Source organism: Plectropomus leopardus, chromosome 20, assembly GCF_026936395.1.
Source record: "Plectropomus leopardus strain MGB_pleo_1.0 chromosome 20, ASM2693639v1, whole genome shotgun sequence".
NCBI lineage: Eukaryota > Metazoa > Chordata > Actinopteri > Perciformes > Serranidae > Plectropomus > Plectropomus leopardus.
The window spans coordinates 1,824,623-1,844,961 of record NC_142195.1 but is presented as its reverse complement, the minus strand read 5'-3'; the positions used below and the strand labels follow the sequence as shown (position 1 = coordinate 1,844,961).

Below are 20,339 nucleotides of genomic sequence, written 5' to 3'. Positions count from 1 at the left end.
TAGTATTTAAAGGGTGGAAGCTCGGGGTGGGGGTGGATTGTATGTTTTGGATGGACTCTCAGCTTTATTATTTTTTTGGTGGAACCTGAACGCAACACCGATGACGTTGCAGTAGGAAGATAAACATGGCGTCGGGGCAGCAGTGGGTGTTGGTGGAAATGGTGCAAGCATTTTATGAGGCAAGTTTCTCCTTCCTACTACTATGTCTGGTAGAATGTGGCCTTTAGAGGTAGAATCCTCGTGTGTTTAGCTGCTCGCCGATGTTTTTAATGTTGTCTGAGGCTGTTTACGTTAAACTTGTGAGTCAGGAAGTGTTCGGGGCTCAAGGGAAGGCGGCTGCCTCTCACCGGCAGCCAATCGTCTGCTGAGTGCTCCTGCCATGTTCAGTTTATGGCTCCTGTTGTCTGAGCTGCTGCTGTGCTCTAAAACTCCAGTCTGTCTCTGTGATGAGGCTAACTAACAGGGAAACACTCGGCTTCGTCTCTTGCTAGCCACTAAAGTAGAAAATATCACTAAAACGGACGAGTACGAGTTTTGCCTTGAAGCCGAGCTGAGGGACATTCTGCCGACTCGGCGCCAGTGGCATATTGTAACTTTACCAAATTTAACTAAGTGTTTTTATTTTTTCCCTTACTGTATCTAATAACACACACGTTTTATTACTCAAAATATGCAATGGTCAATCTCAGGCCATTTTACTCTTTTTCCAGTGAGTTTCTCAACAAAAGACTGTTAAAAAGGAACAGGACTCCGTTTTTAGCCTAGCGTTAGCAAATATATAACATGAAGTTACATGACATCAGTGCTAATAGCACGACAACACATACCTAGCTAGCAATTTTTGGTTTTAAAACCGTTCTGAGAATGGTAAAATGCAATGTTTTAGTAATGTTTTTAGAGGCAAGTTGTCTTGTAGTTCCCCAACTTTCTTCTAACGATAGGGAACTTAACATAAAAGATTTTTAAAATCTTTCTTTTTTCTTTTTTGTTAACATACAAAAAGCATATATTACATTTTCATTAAAAAAAATCTCTTATCTCAGTTCTCAATGACATGCTCTGATATTGCTTTGAAAATGTTCTTCCTTTGTCCACATGTAATATGGGAACGTTTTTATAAAAAGAACATTCTCTGATCGGTCACCTCTCAACATCATCAAAACATCCTCAGAATGTTGCAGTTATAACAATACGTTTAATCAGGTGAAATATTATTAGATAAATGATCAAATTTAATAATGATAAACATCCATAAAATGTTGTGTGAACATTAGATGAAAATGTTTTCTTTAAAACATTATTGCAACTTGTAGCTAACATTAGCCAATGTTGTAGGAATGTTCCCTCCTAGCTGGGTAGCACCTTCAGGTGGTTTATCAAAAGTATCTTTGAGCAAGATAGTCAAATAATAGTTGAGATAACAGGACTGTACATTGAGATAGACATTCTCAGTCATATTTACAAAATGATCAAAACTGCAGAGAATTAAGTGAGAGAAGCAACTTTTCAGGTCTCCTCATAGCGCCGCGGGAATGCCCATGATTCTACTTCCTGTGACTTGAGTATGAGGTGGAAATGTGTCAGGATCACAGGACTGAACCAAAACAGTGGGACACGACTTCAATGTGTATTTTATTAACATATTGTGATGAATTTCCAATGATGAGAATGCATTTTATGTCTAAATTGGAAACAGGGTCCGATACAAATATGTAAAGTAGGGGTGGGCAATACAGAGATATTACATCCTATTGAGATATGAGACTATATGTCGTCTTAGATATTGGATGTTGTCATATGTGATATGGAATAAATGGTGTTTTCTCCTGATTGCAAAGGTTGCATTACTGTAAAGTGATGTACATCTCTCAACTTAGTAGACAGTTATACTTGTTTCAATACTTGTCTTTACCACTTAGTCATTATATCTGCATTACTAATGATTATTAATCAAAATGTAATTGCATTAATATTTTTTCAAAGTACCAATTCCTACAATGCTGCCACATCAAAGAGGGAATTTGGTAAGAAAAATTGGTAATGTTTGATTCTATTTCCCAGTTCTAACATCATGAAATTAAATGTAAAGATGAATGAAATGTAAAAAAAAAAAAAAGTCGAATCATATATTGTGTATCAAGATAGAGCCTAGAGATATTGCAATATGATTTTCTGCCCATATTGCCTAGCCCTAGTGTAAAGCATAGATAATTATACAGAGTAGAAATAAGACTGAAAATAAGATATAAGCTTTAAAAAATCAAATACAAATATGCGCATTATGCTTCAATTTCACAAGTATGTAAGTATGTAAAATATTAGAATGTATAATATGCTTAAGATAGAAGAAGATAAAACATTTAAATAGAGATAAGGATAAGGACTCTATACAATGTTTGCTTCTATATGTTACATCTTGATACTTTTGTTCAGTGTTCTAGGCTCTCTCTCTTTCCTCTGTATCATTTAGTCATCTACTACTGTAATATAATTGTTTGATTTTCTTTAAACAAAAAAATAGCCATTAGCCACTTGGCCAGAAATGTCCCACAAGTTGTGAGAAGTTAGTAAAAGGTGGCAAAAATGATTTAAAAATGTGTTTTTACAAAGGATAGTGGATTAAAAAAAGAATAAATAGTAAAGAAGGAAAGAATTGTCCAAAAAATGATACTTAAAAATGTTATAATAACATATTTAAAATTAGGTTACAGAAGAAAAAAATGATGCATATACATTTTCAAATTTTCAGCACTTTTTTGGGTCATTTTTTTGTTTGCTTTGCTCATTCACAGCTTGTTTTCTTGTAAGGTATTTATTTCTTGCTTATTTTTTGAGTCATGTCTTTGTGTCCTGGGTTGCTCGTTGCCTTTTCTCCATGTTTTTGAAAGAAATCAAACCAACTTTCAAAGGTTAAAGGGTCTTTTGGGGGGAATTTTTTCCTCAGTTGCTGTGATGGGCCTAGGACAAAGGGATGTCATACGCTGTAAAGCCCTCTGAGGCTAATTGTGATTTGTGATACTGGGCTTTATATGTCAAATTGACTTGAGTTGACTAGCTAGTCATGTAAAGGTTTTACATGATGTATCTTCAAATTGTTATAAGCCCAAAGTGAAGGACACTGCTTGATCAAATAATGTATTATGCTGATTCTTTTATTGATGCATGTGATGTCCTTGGGACAGAAAAGGCACTGATTCAGCACATTTCCCCATGAATAGTTAAGTTCAGTGTGTAATGCAATTATTTAATGTTATGTCTGAATTGTTAGCTAACATTAGTAAATGATTATTCTCTATGTCCTGTAATAATATTGTCCAAAAAGACAACAGGGGCAAAAAGTCAAAGTGAATCTCCTAAGGTGGTTTGGTCAGCATGATACTTTATTAGACATAGGTTATCAGACAAAGATTGGATTTTATTTTTAGACATGGAGTTTCTTTTTTAGTTACATAGTCCACAACCATTCAGCAGTGTGACACCAAGATAATCCTCTGTCCCTGTTCTCCTCAGGCTCCTGCCTACCACTTGATTCTGGAGGGGATCCTCATCCTGTGGATCATCAGACTGCTGTTCTCTAAGACCTACAAGCTGCATGAGACCTACAAACTGACAGAGAAGGTAAACAAAGCGCAGAGAGAACAACAAATATATGTTTGTGTGTCTGCGTCACCAGACTTTCTGCCATGTGGCTCCTTGTTACAGGAAAAGGAGGACCTGATTGAGGAGTGGCAGCCAGAGCCTCTCGTCCCTCCTGTCTCCAAAGATCATCCTTCCCTCAATTATGATGTTGTCACAGGGTAAAACACACATAACCACCCCCCTGTTTCGCTCTCCCCCTCCCCTCCTCTCTCTCTGTCACTCATCATCGATCATTCTACCCAAACCATGAATGTTTGGAAGTGGCTCATGAGAGTTGCGCAGATGTAGAGTTACGATCTAGCTCCGACCAGTGGTGACTTCTGCAACTCTTTTCCATTTAAGCCACAAATTCAATTCAGTTCAGTTCAGTTCAGTTCAGTTCAGTTCATTTCAGTTCAGTTCAGTACAGTTCAATTCAGTATTTGTCCCTGAGGACAGTTAGTGTTGCAGCAAGTGTCCAAACATAACAAAAATGCATAAAGCACAAACAATATGACACAGAAACATACAGCAGTTGACATTATCTATATACAGTGTGATACAGTGTGATTCGCACCTGTGCACATTCAAGCTCAACAGGAGCAGATTAATAAGTGCCCACCATAACTCCAGAGTAACTCCATAAAAATAATGCAGTGGGTGTTAAATATGACATACACCCCCTGATAACATAAAGCATTTCCAGTGTAGTATACAGCACCTTCAACAGGTCATGACACACAATAAAGCAGTATCAGGACCTGTACAAGTTGGCACAAAGTTTGAAAGATAGACTGAATATGCAACAGATATAAGAAATAAGTAACTACTGTAACATTTCTCCTGGCCTCCATGCTGCTTTCTATTGTTTAACTGTTTTTCAGTGTGTTTGTGATGTTGAACATGACACATTAGAGAAAACAGAAAGGCATAGAGCTCTGCAGGGATGATGTTTCTCTGTAGGATGATGCAGAAGTTAGCACGCCCAGGTTTCATTGTCAGAAAAGCCTATTGGATTTTTCCATTAGACTTTATATTATTGCAGAGAATAAGCTCTGAGGCAGACAAACATTCATGATACTTACACGCTTTTAGTAAGATCATCTTCACAAATGAACACCGCTTTCAGGATTTTCGAAGCCTAAATGCAATTGGCAGAAGTAAAAGCTAACATCAGGCTAAAAATGCGCTACACTACAGTCACATGACTTCAAAGTCACAGCGGGGCTGTAAAGCTGAGTTGGGCATGGTTCGGCTTGATGATGTTCCGTAGTCTGATTTAGCAACTTGCCTCAGGAGTTTATTGCCTCTGCTTTGTTATGTTTGACAAAGCATGTTGTAAACAGTTTTTAAAGGTGCTATATAAATAAAAGTTGTTATTATTACTATTAGATATTTTATGTTGTAGAACCACATGGGAGTGTCTCTTCAGCTTATGATTACCACAGACCTTATATCAGACATCTAACCAAAAACACATTCCCTTTGAGACGAGGGAATCAAGACTGCTAACATGCTAACATGCTAACTCATTTGTGGCTTCTGAAAGTCATTCTCTGTGCACTCCCTTCTCTTCTGGTAATGGCCTAATTTGAGAGAGTTTTTGCATATTTAAAAACTCTCCATATAAATGCAAATTTTGAAGGAAAAAGGATTGTTTGACATCAATAAAAGCAGACACGTTTCTCACTGAAGTGAATTACCCATTTAAGAAAGTTAAACGTGTCTGCTAGTTGAAGCTTATGTGCTGGTGAACCTGATGGAGAACAAGTGGCTGCTTGGGACTGAGGGACAGTGGACTGTAGATGGCTCACAGCACTGTGGTGGGAAATCAGAGGATGGATTTGGACTAAAAACACTGTTATGGTCCTCACAGAGTAGCTCGTACCTTTTTGGTGCTCTGAGCTATGTACACTGTTCCAATGTGTTACAGTGAGCTGTTTTCCCTTCCAGGCCTCCCAGCCACAAAATCATTATCAATGGAAAAGAGTGCATTAACTTTGCATCATTCAACTTCCTGGGTCTCCTGGACAATGAGCGGGTTAAGGTTGGTATTTATTGTTTAAGCCAGCACTACCTGCAGTCTTTCTGAAAATGTTTCCTTCACTCTGGCATGTTGCCAGTGAGCAGCAGTGTGTTTAAAACTTGGAGTCAATGATTTCTCTTCTCCTCATTACAGCAAAAAGCTTTGGCATCACTCAAGAAATACGGTGTGGGCACATGTGGTCCGAGGGGCTTCTATGGGACTTTTGGTGAGTGAAAACTTCTGTGCTTTTCATCTTTTGCCAACGTGTACAGAAAGCCAGAGGCTGTTAAGTATGTGTTCATGCAGTATGTCTGGATGTGATGGAAAGGGGTGGAGCCTGATAGAGCTGAAGTGGAACCAGCTGCTGGCAGCCACCAGCACTGACAGTGACCGAAAGGGCCTCAGCACCTTTTAGTCATGCAAACACATTCCAAAGCAGAATTTAAAAAATAATGAATATATAAATCCATCATGAGATTATCAGAGGGAAGCCTTCAGAAATCTGACCTGTAGTTCACATTCCAATCTCTATAAAACTTTCAGACAGAGCTTTTTTCATGTACACAGACTTCCAGTTAGGACTGTGTCCTTGGTTTCTATCAGCATATCCAAAACAACTTTTCAGCTCCACAATTACGTACACAGAGAAAATTTAGGGGCTGTTTACATGACAATGGTTCTTGCATGAAATGTTGAACTTTTTTTAATTTTATTTTGAAAACGCCACCCCTTCTGTCGGCGCGTAAACTGGTAATGCACGGATCCTTTGAGAACGGTGATGTCATACAGTGCTTCCCCTAGGTTTATTTGCTATTCTATACCAATGAAGAACGCGTCAATAATTCCCCAATTATTATCTACATGCTGTATTAATCTATAGCTTATTAGTTTAATCTACTTTCCTGTTCCTCTCCCCAGATGTTCACCTGGAGCTGGAGAGTCGCCTGGCCAAATTCATGAAAACAGAAGAGGCCATCATCTATTCCTACGGCTTTGCAACCATTGCCAGTGCCATCCCTGCCTACTCCAAGAGAGGGGACATCATCTTTGTGTAAGTTCTGTTTCTGTTAACAGGTACAGGACGATATTAAACCTGGATTCTGTGATTAGACTTACATAACACCCACACGATACATGTGTCTCTCTTTTTTTGTCTTTTGTATGGAGGGAGCTGACTGCTCACTGTAATGGTTGTGCATCTAGTTAGTTAGTTAGTAAGAACTTTATTTTGAACATACCAAATAAAATAGAAAGAAAAACAAAACCAGAATGAATACTTATGTTTGTTACTGAATCAGACATATTCAGTAACAAACAAGTATTTCATGTCCGAAGAGGAGTAGGAGGAAGTGAATACTTTTTAAATCCTACCCCCTTTCTTCAATTTTATATTAAAAAAAAGTACATTTTAAACATGGATATTTTCAATTTATGTCCCAATATTCACCATACACACCTCGATCTAGTCAAACAGGAATGAACAAAAACAAGGACAGATCAATTTGTATAGACAAACACACACACCCACACACCAGAACAAAGAAACACATCAGTAGAGAATACAGTCACACTATCAGAAGCTGCCTACCTGTCTTGTATCATATCTTATTCTCTGTTCTACCAGCTCATATCCCTTCAATATATTATTTTTAACGACATACTTAAATTCATTAAATGTTCTCCACATTTTCAGCTGTTCTATAATTTAACCCCTGTGACTGTAATGCAATGATAGTTTGCATTAGTGCTCACTTGAACACACAAATTCCTCTCAAATCATGTAAACTGTCTCTCATTTGAAATAACTTTTGGATATTATTATATAGTAGATGATCTTTAGCTCTGTATATGATTGTGTGTTCAGGGATGAAGCCGCCTGCTTTTCCATCCAGAAGGGTCTTCAGGCATCCCGCAGCTTCATCAAATATTTCAAACACAATGACATGGAGGATCTGGAGAGGCTGCTGAAGGAGCAAGAGCTGGAGGACCAGAAGGTGAGTGCAGCGTTGTTTACTCTGGGGAGAGAATCATTGTGCGTGGCTGTAACACTGTGCTTTGTGCTATCATCAGCGTAACCCAGAGAGTTTGAACTGCTAATAGTATTGTCATCATCTAGATGTTTAATGGAAGTCATATGTCTCACTGTTGTTGTTGTCAAAGTCTGCATACTAACATACTTTGTTTGTGTTGCAGAATCCTCGTAAGGCTCGAGTGACCCGGAAGTTCATAGTGGTGGAGGGGCTGTACATTAACACTGCAGACATATGTCCTCTTCCTGAACTGGTAAATAGAAAACAAATCAATCTCAAGGGCTGCTAATTATACTCTAAAATCAACTCAGCAGGCTTATTATCCCTCAGTAAGTGCAAGTGTTAAGATGTCTCTGCTCCGCTGCTCATTTACTGTGTCTGTGTGACCTCCAGGTGAAGCTGAAGTACAAGTACAAGGTGCGGATCTTTCTGGAGGAGAGCATGTCTTTTGGCGTGTTGGGAGAACACGGCCGAGGAGTCACAGAACACTTTGGGGTCAATGTGAGTACACTCAACTGTAAAGGGACAATTCACCCGAAAATCCAAAAAACATATTTTCCCTCCCCCTCCTTTGCTGCTATTTGTCAATCAGAATTGTTTTGTTGCTAAGTGTAAGAGATATTAGCTGTAGAGATGTCTGCCTTCGTTCCACCATATTGGAACTAGATGGCACTCAGCTTGTGGTGATCAAAGTGCCACAAAATACATTTGAAAACCTCAACAGCAATGTCTCTTTCCATGAATCATGACCTGGTAACTCAAGATAATCCACAGAGCTTGCTGTGAACAGTTTAATTTAGGAACAGTTTTCTTTCCACCGAACAACACCTACCAACTGTGTGACTGCACAGAAGGAAGTGTGCATCTAATGCTTGCTCACTATCATGATCACGAGCCTCTCATCCATGAGTAGATGCACACCTCCACCTGCCTGCCTTCCTCTGGTGTGCATCAGCATGTGTGTGCACATAAAATTAGTGAATTGATTGCCTCTGTTAATGATTTATTCTAAGAGAGGATTATTAGTTACTAAGGAGTTTTTCCTTAGTTGATGTGAGGGTCAAAGAACAGATGGATGTCATCTGCTGTAAGGTCCGCTGAGGCAATTTGTGATTTGTGATAATGGGCTTCATAAATAAAACTTAAATTGAGACTAGACTTAAATTGACTTATAGACACACACTTTGTGTATGTGGTTGTCATGTGTAATAATAACGTTTGGTACCATTTCCTCATGCAGATAGATGACATTGATCTGATCAGTGCCAACATGGAGAACGCTGTGGCTTCCATTGGAGGCTTCTGCTGTGGACGCTCCTTCGTCATCGACCACCAGGTAAATACATCAAGATATCACTAGGCGGGTTTCCATTAACCCTCAAATTGCCCATTTATTGCAAAAAGTTTCTACGTTCACATGCAGAGGTATTTCAGGCGATTTGAAAAAGCCACAATTGGCAAAACTGCAATTGAAATACTTTTTCACACTTTTTTGCCACATGGTATTCTAAAAAACATGAATAAAAAACTACAAGAGGTGTTATTGCATCACATAACTCTTCAAAAGTTGAGCAGATCATCCGGAAGTTTTGAATCCACAATTCCTCTATGAAATTGTGGACTATCACCACAGAGAAAAACCTCATACGTGGATGCTCCCAGCTTATTTTTCCATTATGGCTCTATAACACGCCTACGTGACCTTGGATTGAAAATAATGACGGCTAGTGTGGTGGCTGCAGTAGAAATAAAGCTGCCAATGTTTTGAACATCCATCACCATGCTTCTTGGAATGTTATCAGAGGAGAAGTCACAGAACATCACTCAGTGGAAACACAGTCATATTGCTCAGGTTTTGTGCAAATCTGTAATGGAAACCCTCCTTGAGAGACCAAAGATAACCATAACAAAGGTGAACTTTATTTACAAATTATGTGAATTTTTAAAGTAATTGGTGGTAACAGGTCTTATTGAGGGGCTTCATAGCAAAGGGGATTTGAATACATATGCACACACTACTTTTTAGTTTGTTTTTTAAATAGTCTTGTTGTTGGTGGGGTTTTTTTCATTTCATTTTACCAAGTTTGTCTATTTTGTGTAGGTCCATTACGAATATGAGGAAGTGTCACTTCCTCATATTTTCCTTGGATGGCATCTTGATTTTTGTTTTTTGCTTTTTATAAGGTCCAGCAGTAAACTGTTCTTATTGAGGGAGTGGAGTATCCCAAACCACATTTAATGAGGTGTCAACAGTTTCCAGCAGACACTTGTAAAGCCATAGCTACACAGGAATGTCTTCAAAACAGCAGTGTTAGCATCCTGGTTCACAGCAACTGTCCACTGAGACTCTCTGTGAAACTGGACCCATGAAAAGCTGATAAAGACGAGTCCCCATTGACTGGAACTCATGCTTCTACTAAATATTAACTTTACATGGGTGAAATGAACCCTTTGGGACTGTTTGTTGTATTTTACATGCTGTTCACTCTTCATTTTGTGATATTTTAGACTGGAATTTCCACTGTGGAAACTAAATTGTTACATTCAGACTGTTAAGGTCAAAAAATGCTCCATTGAAACCCATTCAAACTGCAATATTTGATCATGACAACAGTTCTTGTCATCAAAGCATAAAAACATATTATTTCTGGGTGTCATTCTGGGCTTTTGCCTTGGAATCTAAAACGTCTATCTAAAAACGTTGTGGCATCGTGACAAAAACCTGGCATTTAAAGGGTAAAAATCCTGCCAATCAATAAATATTTGATATTTATGATTAGGACTGATGTTGGTTAAAGAAAATAACTCAATGAAAGTATAAAATCATAGTTATGTTGAATATGTTTTAAAGCTTGCTTTTAAAAAGTGTATTTTGTGCACAGAGCGATATGAGAGTTTGTAATATATGCAGGCCCTGGGGGTTAAATGCAGTCTGTTATTTTGAATTTTCTACTTTTGATTTAGTTCCATTTGGTTTTTACTTTGCTCTTATGATACTCATCCAGATGATGTCCACTGTTGTTGAGTCCAAAGTGCAGTGAGTCTGTTGTTGTGTTCTGCAGCGTCTGTCGGGTCAGGGCTACTGTTTCTCTGCCTCGCTGCCTCCCATGCTGGCTGCTGCTGCCATCGAGGCCCTCAACATCATGGAGGAGGATCCAGGTACTGGCACTGTGTGGAGCTGCTGTATTTACCTCAGCTGCAGAGTGGTCTTTATTTTAGACAAGCTGTTATTAGAGAGAGGGCTGTGCCCACCCATCCGTTTCCCTTCATCTATGTTGCAGATATTTTCACTGTCCTGAGGGAAAAGTGCAGACGTGTTTACAAGGCTTTACATGGGTAAGTTCACCTGCACAAGTGGGTTTATTTTTTATGACTATGTCACTGTGGGCTGAGTAAAACCTCTATGCCTGCGTGGTTTCATTTTAACTGTTGCAACAAACAACAACAAACAAGAGATTCTTTTTTTTTTTTTACAACAAAAAAGGACGCTGAGAAAAGTGGCTCAACTGTCCTGAGGTGCAAAATATGTGGAGAGAAAAATGGAAATTCATACAAGCAGCCACAACACCTGATTTCTCAGCACTGCAGGAAACTGTGTGAAATTTAATGTCTTGGAAAAGCTGGTGCAAAATCTGCAAAATGCATTCGTTTAATTCATTTTAATTAAAATGACAGCTAATTAAAAGATCCTGTATAAAGTTCAATTAGAGCAGCACTCTGTCCTGCACATCAGCACAAGACAAAAGACCAGCAACCGGTTAAAGTGATTTTCCCTTTGTTCCCCTCAGCGGCCTCCCACTCATTGATCCTGTCTGTTAAGAACTCAGCAGCTCCTCTGAACTGAAGAAGACACTAATTATTAAATAGGCCAGATAATTATTTGTATCTGGAGCTTATTTGAGCTGATAAAAGTTAGAAAATTCCTCTCTGCAGGGTTGAAGACACTATTCTAGTTCCAAAAGTACTTTCTCCTCAATCAGCAGTCTGAGTTCAGCTGCAGAGAACTGCATTTATCCATCATACTGATACAAAGTCTCTGCTTTGATCAAAAATTCATTTGTGTCTAAGAAGAAGTGAACAGGAGAAAGGAGTGAAGCTTATTGCTGGCAGGAGAAAATGAGAGCAGCTGGCAGCAGCCTGAGGATCAGGGTGAACACGGTCCAGACCAGCAGAGGGGGTCAGCAGGGATAAGGAGACACTGCAGTTTATAATGATCTTCAGAGGTTGAGTCTTGCTTTCCAACATATGTCACTGTTATGTCATCCCGTGCTTTTTGTTTTCTCTGATGTGTGAAAGAACTCCAGGTCTGAAGCTGGTCGGCGTGCAGTGTGCCCCGGCTCTCCACTTACAGCTGGACAAGAGTTCAGGCTCCAGAGATGCTGACATGCAGCTGCTCCGCGCCATCATAGATTATGTAAGTCCTCTCTGCTCCAGCTGATTACATCAAACCCACATACAGATATGGTATTTAAAGCCTCTGGGAACCCAAATTACCAAATAACTTTCTTAATATGAAATTCAGGGTCTTACCTGCATCATAAATAACATCAAACAGGATCAGACATTAGCCTCAATCCAAATGTGAAATATTGCCATTTTAGTTTTCTCACAGTTTCCCGAAGCTGGGTTGATTTGGCGTGGTTATTCCTGATCCATGTTATGTAATATGGATAAAGCCAATCAAAAATTCAAAGTCAGCTGTCAGTTGATACTAATTTAATATGCCAAACTGAAATCCCTTAACGCTACTTTCATCACTGTATAAGTAACGTTATCAGACATAGCTAACATAACATTGTATGTGCAGCACACAGTGTTTGTGTGTGTTAGCTGGCTTTTACCAATGTTAAACAGATCCACACTAGATAGTATGTGGACAATGTAAAGGATTAAAATAATAAGAATAAATAATAATATGACAGCGTTAGCTAACCACTGAGTGACACTCGTATGAGAAACTGTTGAGGAACAGAAAAAAATCCAGTTAAAACTCTTCTGGTTGTGACCTGGCTCCTCAAATCAATTTCAGCTCTTCACATTCTTATGCCAGTAATGTTACAAATGAAGACGCAAACAACAGGAGAATTATTGACGTGTTCTGTTAATCAGAACTATTTTTTACTCTTTAACATTTTTTAACCCTAATTCAAAGTTCTCCCACAACTTTAGACCAAATGTTGCATATGATTTCGTGTTAAAATAGAATCTTTGTCGATTACATGTACACACAATGACACATACAGCTGTTAAGTGTCTCACAGTAGTTTCCATGTTTCCTCTGTCAGTGTTTGGAGAGACGTGTGGCTCTTACCCTGGCTCGCTACCTGGAAAAAGAGGAGCGCTTCCTCCCCTCCCCCAGGTAAGAGACTCTACTGTGTGGATGATACTGTGAATCAAAATGTTTAAATGTTTAACATCTGGCCTGTTAATGCAATGGAAAAATGTACAATTAGCATTCACACTCAGGTCAAATGACTCTGCAGTAGACATGTGTATTTATCCTCTCCAGCTCCGATAGGCAATGATGGGAATATAACACCCAAATGAGCACGCTTTTTTCAGCTCCTTAATGATGCGCGGCCACTAATTACCCTCCGTCTCCAACTTAGCAGCACTCAAACACTGACCCAAATTAGTCTGCACCGAGTTTGAAACAGAGACTGAATAAGTACAAGATATAGAGAGAGAAAAAACAAGAAATTAAGTAACCACTGTTAAGTTTTCACAGACCTCTGTCCATGCTGTTGACTACCTGTTCTCTGGTCTGTCTGTGACACTGAACTTCACACACCAAAGCTGCCTCGGGGTATAAAATGGAAAGGGAGAGTGGATAGAGAGGATATCTGTGTGGGAAAAGATGGTGGTCATATTCCAGTAAAAGAATAAATGTGAAAAGGACTTAAACTCCTGTAAGAGCTTCATGATTTTGTGTTAATGCAGAACATGTAAATGTCAGTGAGGTTTTTGACTATGTAAATGAGAGTCACAATGTTAAAATGGATCAATTTGTATTCGTGTCATTAGCCTCGGCTTTGCTTTCGTGTGTGACTGCTCCTCCTGTGTGTCCTCAGTATCAGAGTGGTGGTCACCGTCGAACAGACGGAGGAGGACATCCAGAAGGCTGTGTCCTGTATCCAGGAGGCAGCTGCAGCCATCCTCAAATGACCCTGAGCTGTTTGTCAGAGCTGAGACTGGGCCGACATCTCTGGAGCTTTGAGTCCACTCAGTGGACATGGTAGGACATCACTGTGAGGGGGACACTGATCCACAGACTGTGAGTCCGGCACACTGAGCGTGTGAAGAGGACTTTACTGATAAATTAATCTTATATGTTGTTGCTTTGTGTTTGTTCATCTCTAAATTTTTTGCCTTTGTTCTCATTCATCACGTGTCATCATCATCATGCTACATGTACCACATGTTTTATTTTGAATGTAAGAGTGGACTTTGAGCAGGACTGACTGCAGCTGACTTCCTGCTGTGAATGATATCGGTGTCAAGTCACTAAGACAGAGAGTAGCTGCAATGAGAACAGACGTGATCTCCACAGACCAAATGACTTGTTGTTTTGGTGTACTGACCAAAGAGGAGCCGCGGCGCTCACGCTTTTATTTAATACTTGCACACATGAACTTTACATGAGGCTTGTGATTTTATTTGTCACTGGCTCTTTTAGCTCAAATACACTGAGTTTTACACCTGCATATTTTGTTCTTTTTTTAAAGTCAACATTATTTCTGTTTTGTTAGAGCTTATTGCGTTCTGATCATTTTAATGAAATGTAAATATATCTGATTTAAAATGACTCATGGTGTGTGTGTGTCTTTTTTGTAAAATAACCATGCATCTGCTTCGGATTAAGACATTATTTTCTTCCAAGTATTTTTATTGAGCCAAAGAGGAAGTAACATATTTCGTTATATCAGTGCTCATTTCAGATTACATAGAAGAATTTGAAATATTGCGATCACAGATTATGGAAAAAGAAAATAGAAAAAAGGAAAAATAGAACTAGGTCTGACTTAACCTATTCTATTCCCCTGCCCCTTACTCTTGTCTCACTTATTAACCCTATGAAACCTGGCGTGACATCATTTTTCTTGTGCTAATTTCAGATGCCTTTCATAAGTAGTTAACCCTTTAGAACCTGAGCAAATTGGTATGTTTTATTTTGTTTTTGTTTTCAAAAACAGAAAAAAAAATAATGAGCGACTTGATATAATGCACGAATTGCAAGAAATAATAGCACCTTTCATACAAGAAATGCAGCCTAACGTGGTTTGCAAGAAAGAAATGTCACGCAATGACAATGAAATGTCAAGTGCCTAAGATCAAAAGATATAGAAGTCGAAGTCAAAAAGACATAATAAAACCTGCATCTAAAAATTTATTTAAAAAATGTATAAAATAAGATCAGAATAGAATACATAGAATGCATCTTCAAATAAACCCACTTGATAATACAAGTAAAAATAAGACAAAATAAGGATAAAAAATGAATTTTTATAAAAGCAAGGGAAAATGTGAAGGAAAAAAATAATAAAGCAAGGGAAAAAAATTTTTTTTTAATTATTATTACATATTTTTAAATAGTAACAAATGCAGAGGAGGAGTTTGTACTTGGTTACTAAATCCAAAAAAAGTTGGGATGCTGTGTAATCTAGATGGAGAAATAGGTCCATACACATAGGGTGGATTTTTTTTTCCACCTGTTTTTTCTTAATCTTTGAAGTGTCTATTTTAAAATTCTGCTAGGTCCCAAAGTGAAACAATGTCCCATGGGGTTTATTTTTAACCCTTAATTACACCTTTCCCGAAACCAATTCTGAAAAAGAAAAAAAAATGTAAAATGGCATAACTTTCGAAATTAACATACAAAGACAAATGAGCACATTTTCCCATTTAATTCTGACCTGAGGAATTCAATAAAATGACTACTTTTAGGATTTGAACACATCTTGACTCTACCTAGGGACAAATAAAGCAAAAAAACAAGCAGAAAATGCATCTATATTTTCCTTATTTATTGATAACTTCTAAGGCCCACTTGTGAAATTGTGACATCTATTTGAAACTGTAGTAGTACCTATTTCTGATTGAATTTAAACAAAACACCTCAGACTTTAAATTGTACTAATAATCGTCATCATCATCATTATCACTAAAGAGAACATCAAAGTCTCTCTGCTGGGGCCATCGCAGGCACTTCTGTTGCCTTCGTCCCCATATGTGGAGACCAGTTGGCGGGATCCCTGTTGTGGTGCAGGGGCCTTTCGGCCCATCTTCCATCCTGTCTGCGCTATCCCCCTCTTTCCCTCCTTCTCTGGCCCTCTGGAGCCGGGGAGGTGTGCCCAATTTGATCCGCATGTGTGGCTGTGGCTGCTGATGGACTCTGAGTCTCCATGTTGCCTGTGTTAAACATGCATTGCTCCTGTGGAGGTAAGAGGGGAGGCAGAAGGGGTTAGGGGTGTCTAGCGGGCCCTCCTCCGCTGTTGCAGGATAACCGTCGGTGCATCCAGAGATCATGACCTTCCCGCATTTGAAGCAGCCCCTGCTGCCCTCCACAGGTGCTACACCCACAACTATTCTACTATGACCTTAGCTCAGATGAGACAACCCACCTAATTTATGCATATTATTAAGTGTAGGAAAAGAAACAAACCTGGATTCCCTCAGTAGCAGCAAGCGAGGAGGGAAGAGGCCAGCATTGAATCCCTGTCTGACGGGCAGAATGGGGAAATGTGGCATATGGAAGACCGCTTGACTAATGTTGCTCTGGGGCCTGAGTCTTTCTGATCAAGGATCAGCATGATGCCAGGGTTCAGTGTCCTCGGAGTTGTCCCTGGTGCATTTCTTCTGAGGCAATGCCGTGCAACTGGCTCCAGGTTGGCTTGGGACGAAAATGGCTTGCGGCTCTGGCCACAAGGCAACAGGGCCCTGCGCTTGGATCTTGCCCCTTCCCAGGGGAGCGCTCACTGTTGCCTCTCTCCCTGCAGAAAGGGACATGGCCCCCTGCTTCCAGTGCAAATGTTGACTGGAGCGGTCTGTCCTCAGTGTGCCCCAACCCTCACCCCAGTCGCCAGGGCAGAATGACAGAATTACAGGCCGTGTAAAAGGCACCAGGTGTGAGTGGCCATGTTGGCAACCCACCCGACTCGTATTGGAACACCAATCAAAGAGTCTAAAGCATGCGCAAGTCAGAGGGTAGACCAAACACTGTGGTGCAATGAAAGTGAGGGGCAGCTTGCGCCAGCTGAGGTGGATCCTGCCCCTGGGGGTTGGGCGTACCTCTGGCCCGTCTCGCCCACAGTGTTGGGGAGTTGAAGTGTAAATGCATGTTGTAGGACTGAAAATATAGGGAACAATGCAAGGGCAGGGCGAAACCAGAGAAAACTCTAGTGGAGGCCCGTAACAATTCTGATGGTCAAATCAGCTGTCCAACCTGGGTATAGGGTTGAAAGACTTACTAAGACCAACTATTTAGTAGCGGGTTCCGTCCAAAGTTTCCTTCAGGACAGCTGGCGCTGGGCCACTTTTGGTAAGCAGAACTGGCACAGCAAAATGAATCAAATACCGGGTTAAGGCACCCGATGCAGATACTCATCAGACCACAGAAAAGGAGTTGGTCAATATAGACAGCAGGATGGTGGCCATGGTAGTTGGAATCCACTAAGGAGTATGAAAAAACTCAACTGCCAAATCAACTAGCCCTGAAAATGGATGGCGCTGGAGCATCAGGCCCATACCTTGCCATTGCAGGGGCCTAGATGAGTAGAAGGGCTACCACGGAGAGCACTGAAGCCTAGGGTGCAGGCCCAGGTGGAGTCACCGTGGGTGCAGATCTTGGTGGTAGTTGCAAATATTCAAATAAGAACTTTGAGGAGCGAAGTGGAGAAGGGTTCCATGTGAACAGCAGTTGAACATGGGTCAGTCAGTCCTAAGAGACAGACTGCGAAAGTGGGGCCTCACGATCCTTCTGACTTTTGGGATTTTAAGCAGGAAGTGTTAGAAAAGTTACCACAGGGATAACTGGCTTGTGGTGGCCAAGCTTTCAAAACGGTTAAACTTTTTGATCCTTAGATGTCAGCTCTTCCTGTCATTGTGTAGCGGAATTTACCAAGCAATTGATTGTTCACCAACTAATAGGGAATGTGAGCTGTTTTTAGACCTTCATGAGACAGGTCACTTTTACCCTACTGATACTGTGTTGTTGCAATAGTAATCCTGTTCAGTACAAAAGGGACTGCAGGTTCAGACATTTGGTTTATGTGCTTGGCTGAAGAGCCAATGGTGCAAAGCTACCATCTGTGGGATTATGACTGAACGCCTCTAAGTCAGAATCCCGCCTAGACATAATGATATCATAGTGCTGCGGACATTGGGTTGGCCTTGGATAACAGGCCTCGGTCGGTCATTTGGGGCCAACCGAAGATCAGCAGTATGATGGATATTCGTGATCTGCTGTTCATGACCAGCTGAGGTGCGCACGGATCATGGTTGCCCTTCTTTTATCTTGCATTGCATGTTTGTGGAGAACCTGATGCTAAATCACTTGCAGACAACCTGATTCTGGATCAGGATTGTACGTAGCAGAGCAGCTGCCTCGCTGCAATCTATTGAAAGTCAGACCTTTTGTCAGCTGTGCGCGTGGGCCCCACCAACTACCACTCTCTATTGCTCCTTCGGAGTACCAGGGGCATGAGTCTATGGTGGCTGACAAGGAAAAACGCACTGCATAAACAGAAAGAAGTTGCATATAGAGAAATGTGCTGCATAAACAGAAACAAGTTACATATATAGAAACGCACGGCATATACGAAAACAAATGCAAAAGGGAAAATGCAGTTGGACTGAAAACAAGCTACACCCTCATTTTCATCTAAAATAGCTGTCCTCCAAGCTGGACACTTTATATTGGTCTTAAATGCGCAGCAGGCTGTCTTTCGAGTGCTTAGGGACCGTCTACAAAGTGCAACACCATAGAGCAAAAATATTCAATAACTCAGTTTTTATATTGTGTATTAGCACCAATTTTACCTCACACATCAATGGTCTACCGGAGATTACGCTACAACACTTAGTTAGGGAAAATGTGCCCTTGTGTCATCATCACATCATTGCTGTGCAGTGCAGTGTCATGAGTTGAAAAAATTTGCTTTTGTGTAATTTGTGTAAACTATTATTGGAAATAATACTGAGTATCTTCAGTGTTATTAAGTGTACGGTCATGAAATTCACTACACCCACTAGAGGTCTCACACTTATGTCATTGCTCCCCGAAGATCAAATGTGTCAATATCTTTCCAACTTGTGCTCCTAGGGCTGGAGCTCTTCCATTGTGTGAGTGGATATACAGTATTTTCTTTGGCCAGCATTTTCTTTTTGCATTTGTTTTCGTAAATGCAGCATATTTCTGTATTTGTAGTGTGTTCCTTTTGCATTTGTTTCTTTTTATGCAGTGCATCTCTGTATATGTAACTCGTTTCTGTTTATGCAGCGCGTTTCTCTATATGCAACTGGTTTCTGTTTATGCAGAGCGTTTTTCTATATGCAACTTGTATCTGTTTATGCTGTGTTTATGTTTGTGCCAAGCCTACAGCCAGGCCTCCCTTCCTGATCCCAGTCCTCTGCTGGAGTACCAGGAGTACAAGGCCTCAAATGTGGCATCAGGGGCATGAGTCCTCAGGTGGAATAACAGGGGTGCTAATTATCAGGCAGTACACAAGAATCACAAGTTATCAGGCTGGGTACCAGGGCAAACTCTGGCTGACACGGTCAGAGGTGTGTAGCCATGAGAAGGGTGCTTAAGGGTGGGTATGCAGGATCGATTGGGGTGCCAGGCTCCAGAGATTCCCAGGTTGGAGGGTAAGAGTTGGAGCCCCAGGAGGTGAGGGTTGTTGGGGTGCCAGAGGCACAACTCTGGCATAGGAACTGTCTAGAGGGGTGGGAGGCAAGTTCCCAGACGCTCTGGAGGGCGGCCTTGGGGAAATGGGCCCAATGGAGGGCTCCACGGGGTAGGTCAAGGTCCTCAGGGGGAGTGGGAAAGTTGGCAGGGGTCCTTGAGGGTAAATGTCGGGGGTGACCTATGACTTTCTTAAGGTGGGTGATGGAATTTTTATAAGTTTTGAGATGGGAGAAGGGGAGAAGCAGTCAAGCCTCCCCTACATCTCCCTTCCAAACACTTAAAAAAATTTGCAGACCCGGGCTCCTAGTGCAGGTCATCTGCTTGGACAGGCCAAAGGGGTCCTCCAGTGGCCGGGCACAGAGTCCCGAGGCTCCCCAGCAGGCCTCCCTAAAGGCCCGAGTCATCTCTCTGCACTTGGCATGTAGTATTTATTACAGTGTTACTATGTTGCAATGTTACAGTAAAGACACTGGTTAGTAGGCCTATCAACAAATAAGGAAAATATAGATGCAATTTAAGCATTTTCTGCTTGTTTTTTTTTTTTTTTTTTGCTTTATTTGTCCCTAAGTAGAGTCAAAATGTGTTTGAATCCTAAAAATAATCATTTTATTGAATTCCTCAGAGCAGAATTGTATGTGAAAATGTGTTCATTTGTCATTTGTTAATTTTAAAAGTAATGCCATTTAAATTTTTTTCTTTTTAAGGATCGGGTTGGGATGGTGTAATAAAGAGTTGACAACAAACCCCATGGGACATTATT

General features: G+C 40.4%; 1 protein-coding gene and 1 pseudogene across 1 annotated transcript; both read left to right on the top strand.

Annotated features, from left to right (window-relative positions):
- Positions 1-43: 43 nt before the first annotated feature.
- On the top strand, positions 44-14,479 carry sptlc1 (serine palmitoyltransferase, long chain base subunit 1). The gene is made up of 15 exons (XM_042509800.2): positions 44-179; positions 3,511-3,618; positions 3,703-3,797; positions 5,572-5,665; positions 5,798-5,870; positions 6,563-6,695; positions 7,509-7,638; positions 7,838-7,927; positions 8,068-8,175; positions 8,915-9,010; positions 10,737-10,833; positions 10,956-11,010; positions 11,971-12,088; positions 12,960-13,033; positions 13,746-14,479. Exons 1-15 carry the CDS (start codon positions 126-128, stop codon positions 13,837-13,839), a joined length of 1,419 nt encoding a protein of 472 aa, XP_042365734.2. The 5' UTR covers positions 44-125; the 3' UTR covers positions 13,840-14,479.
- Positions 14,480-16,267: 1,788 nt separating this feature from the next.
- LOC148186129 (28S ribosomal RNA) lies at positions 16,268-18,319 on the top strand (annotated as a pseudogene).
- Positions 18,320-20,339: the final 2,020 nt, after the last annotated feature.

Excerpts from the sequence above, each read along its gene's own strand:
- sptlc1 (XM_042509800.2), top strand. The coding sequence starts at position 126 with ATGGCGTCGGGGCAGCAGTGGGTGTTGGTGGAAATGGTGCAAGCATTT. Across the intron at positions 7,928-8,067 it reads TATGTCCTCTTCCTGAACTG|GTGAAGCTGAAGTACAAGTA; the intron begins GTAAATAGAAAA and ends TGTGACCTCCAG. Across the intron at positions 9,011-10,736 it reads CCTTCGTCATCGACCACCAG|CGTCTGTCGGGTCAGGGCTA; the intron begins GTAAATACATCA and ends TGTGTTCTGCAG.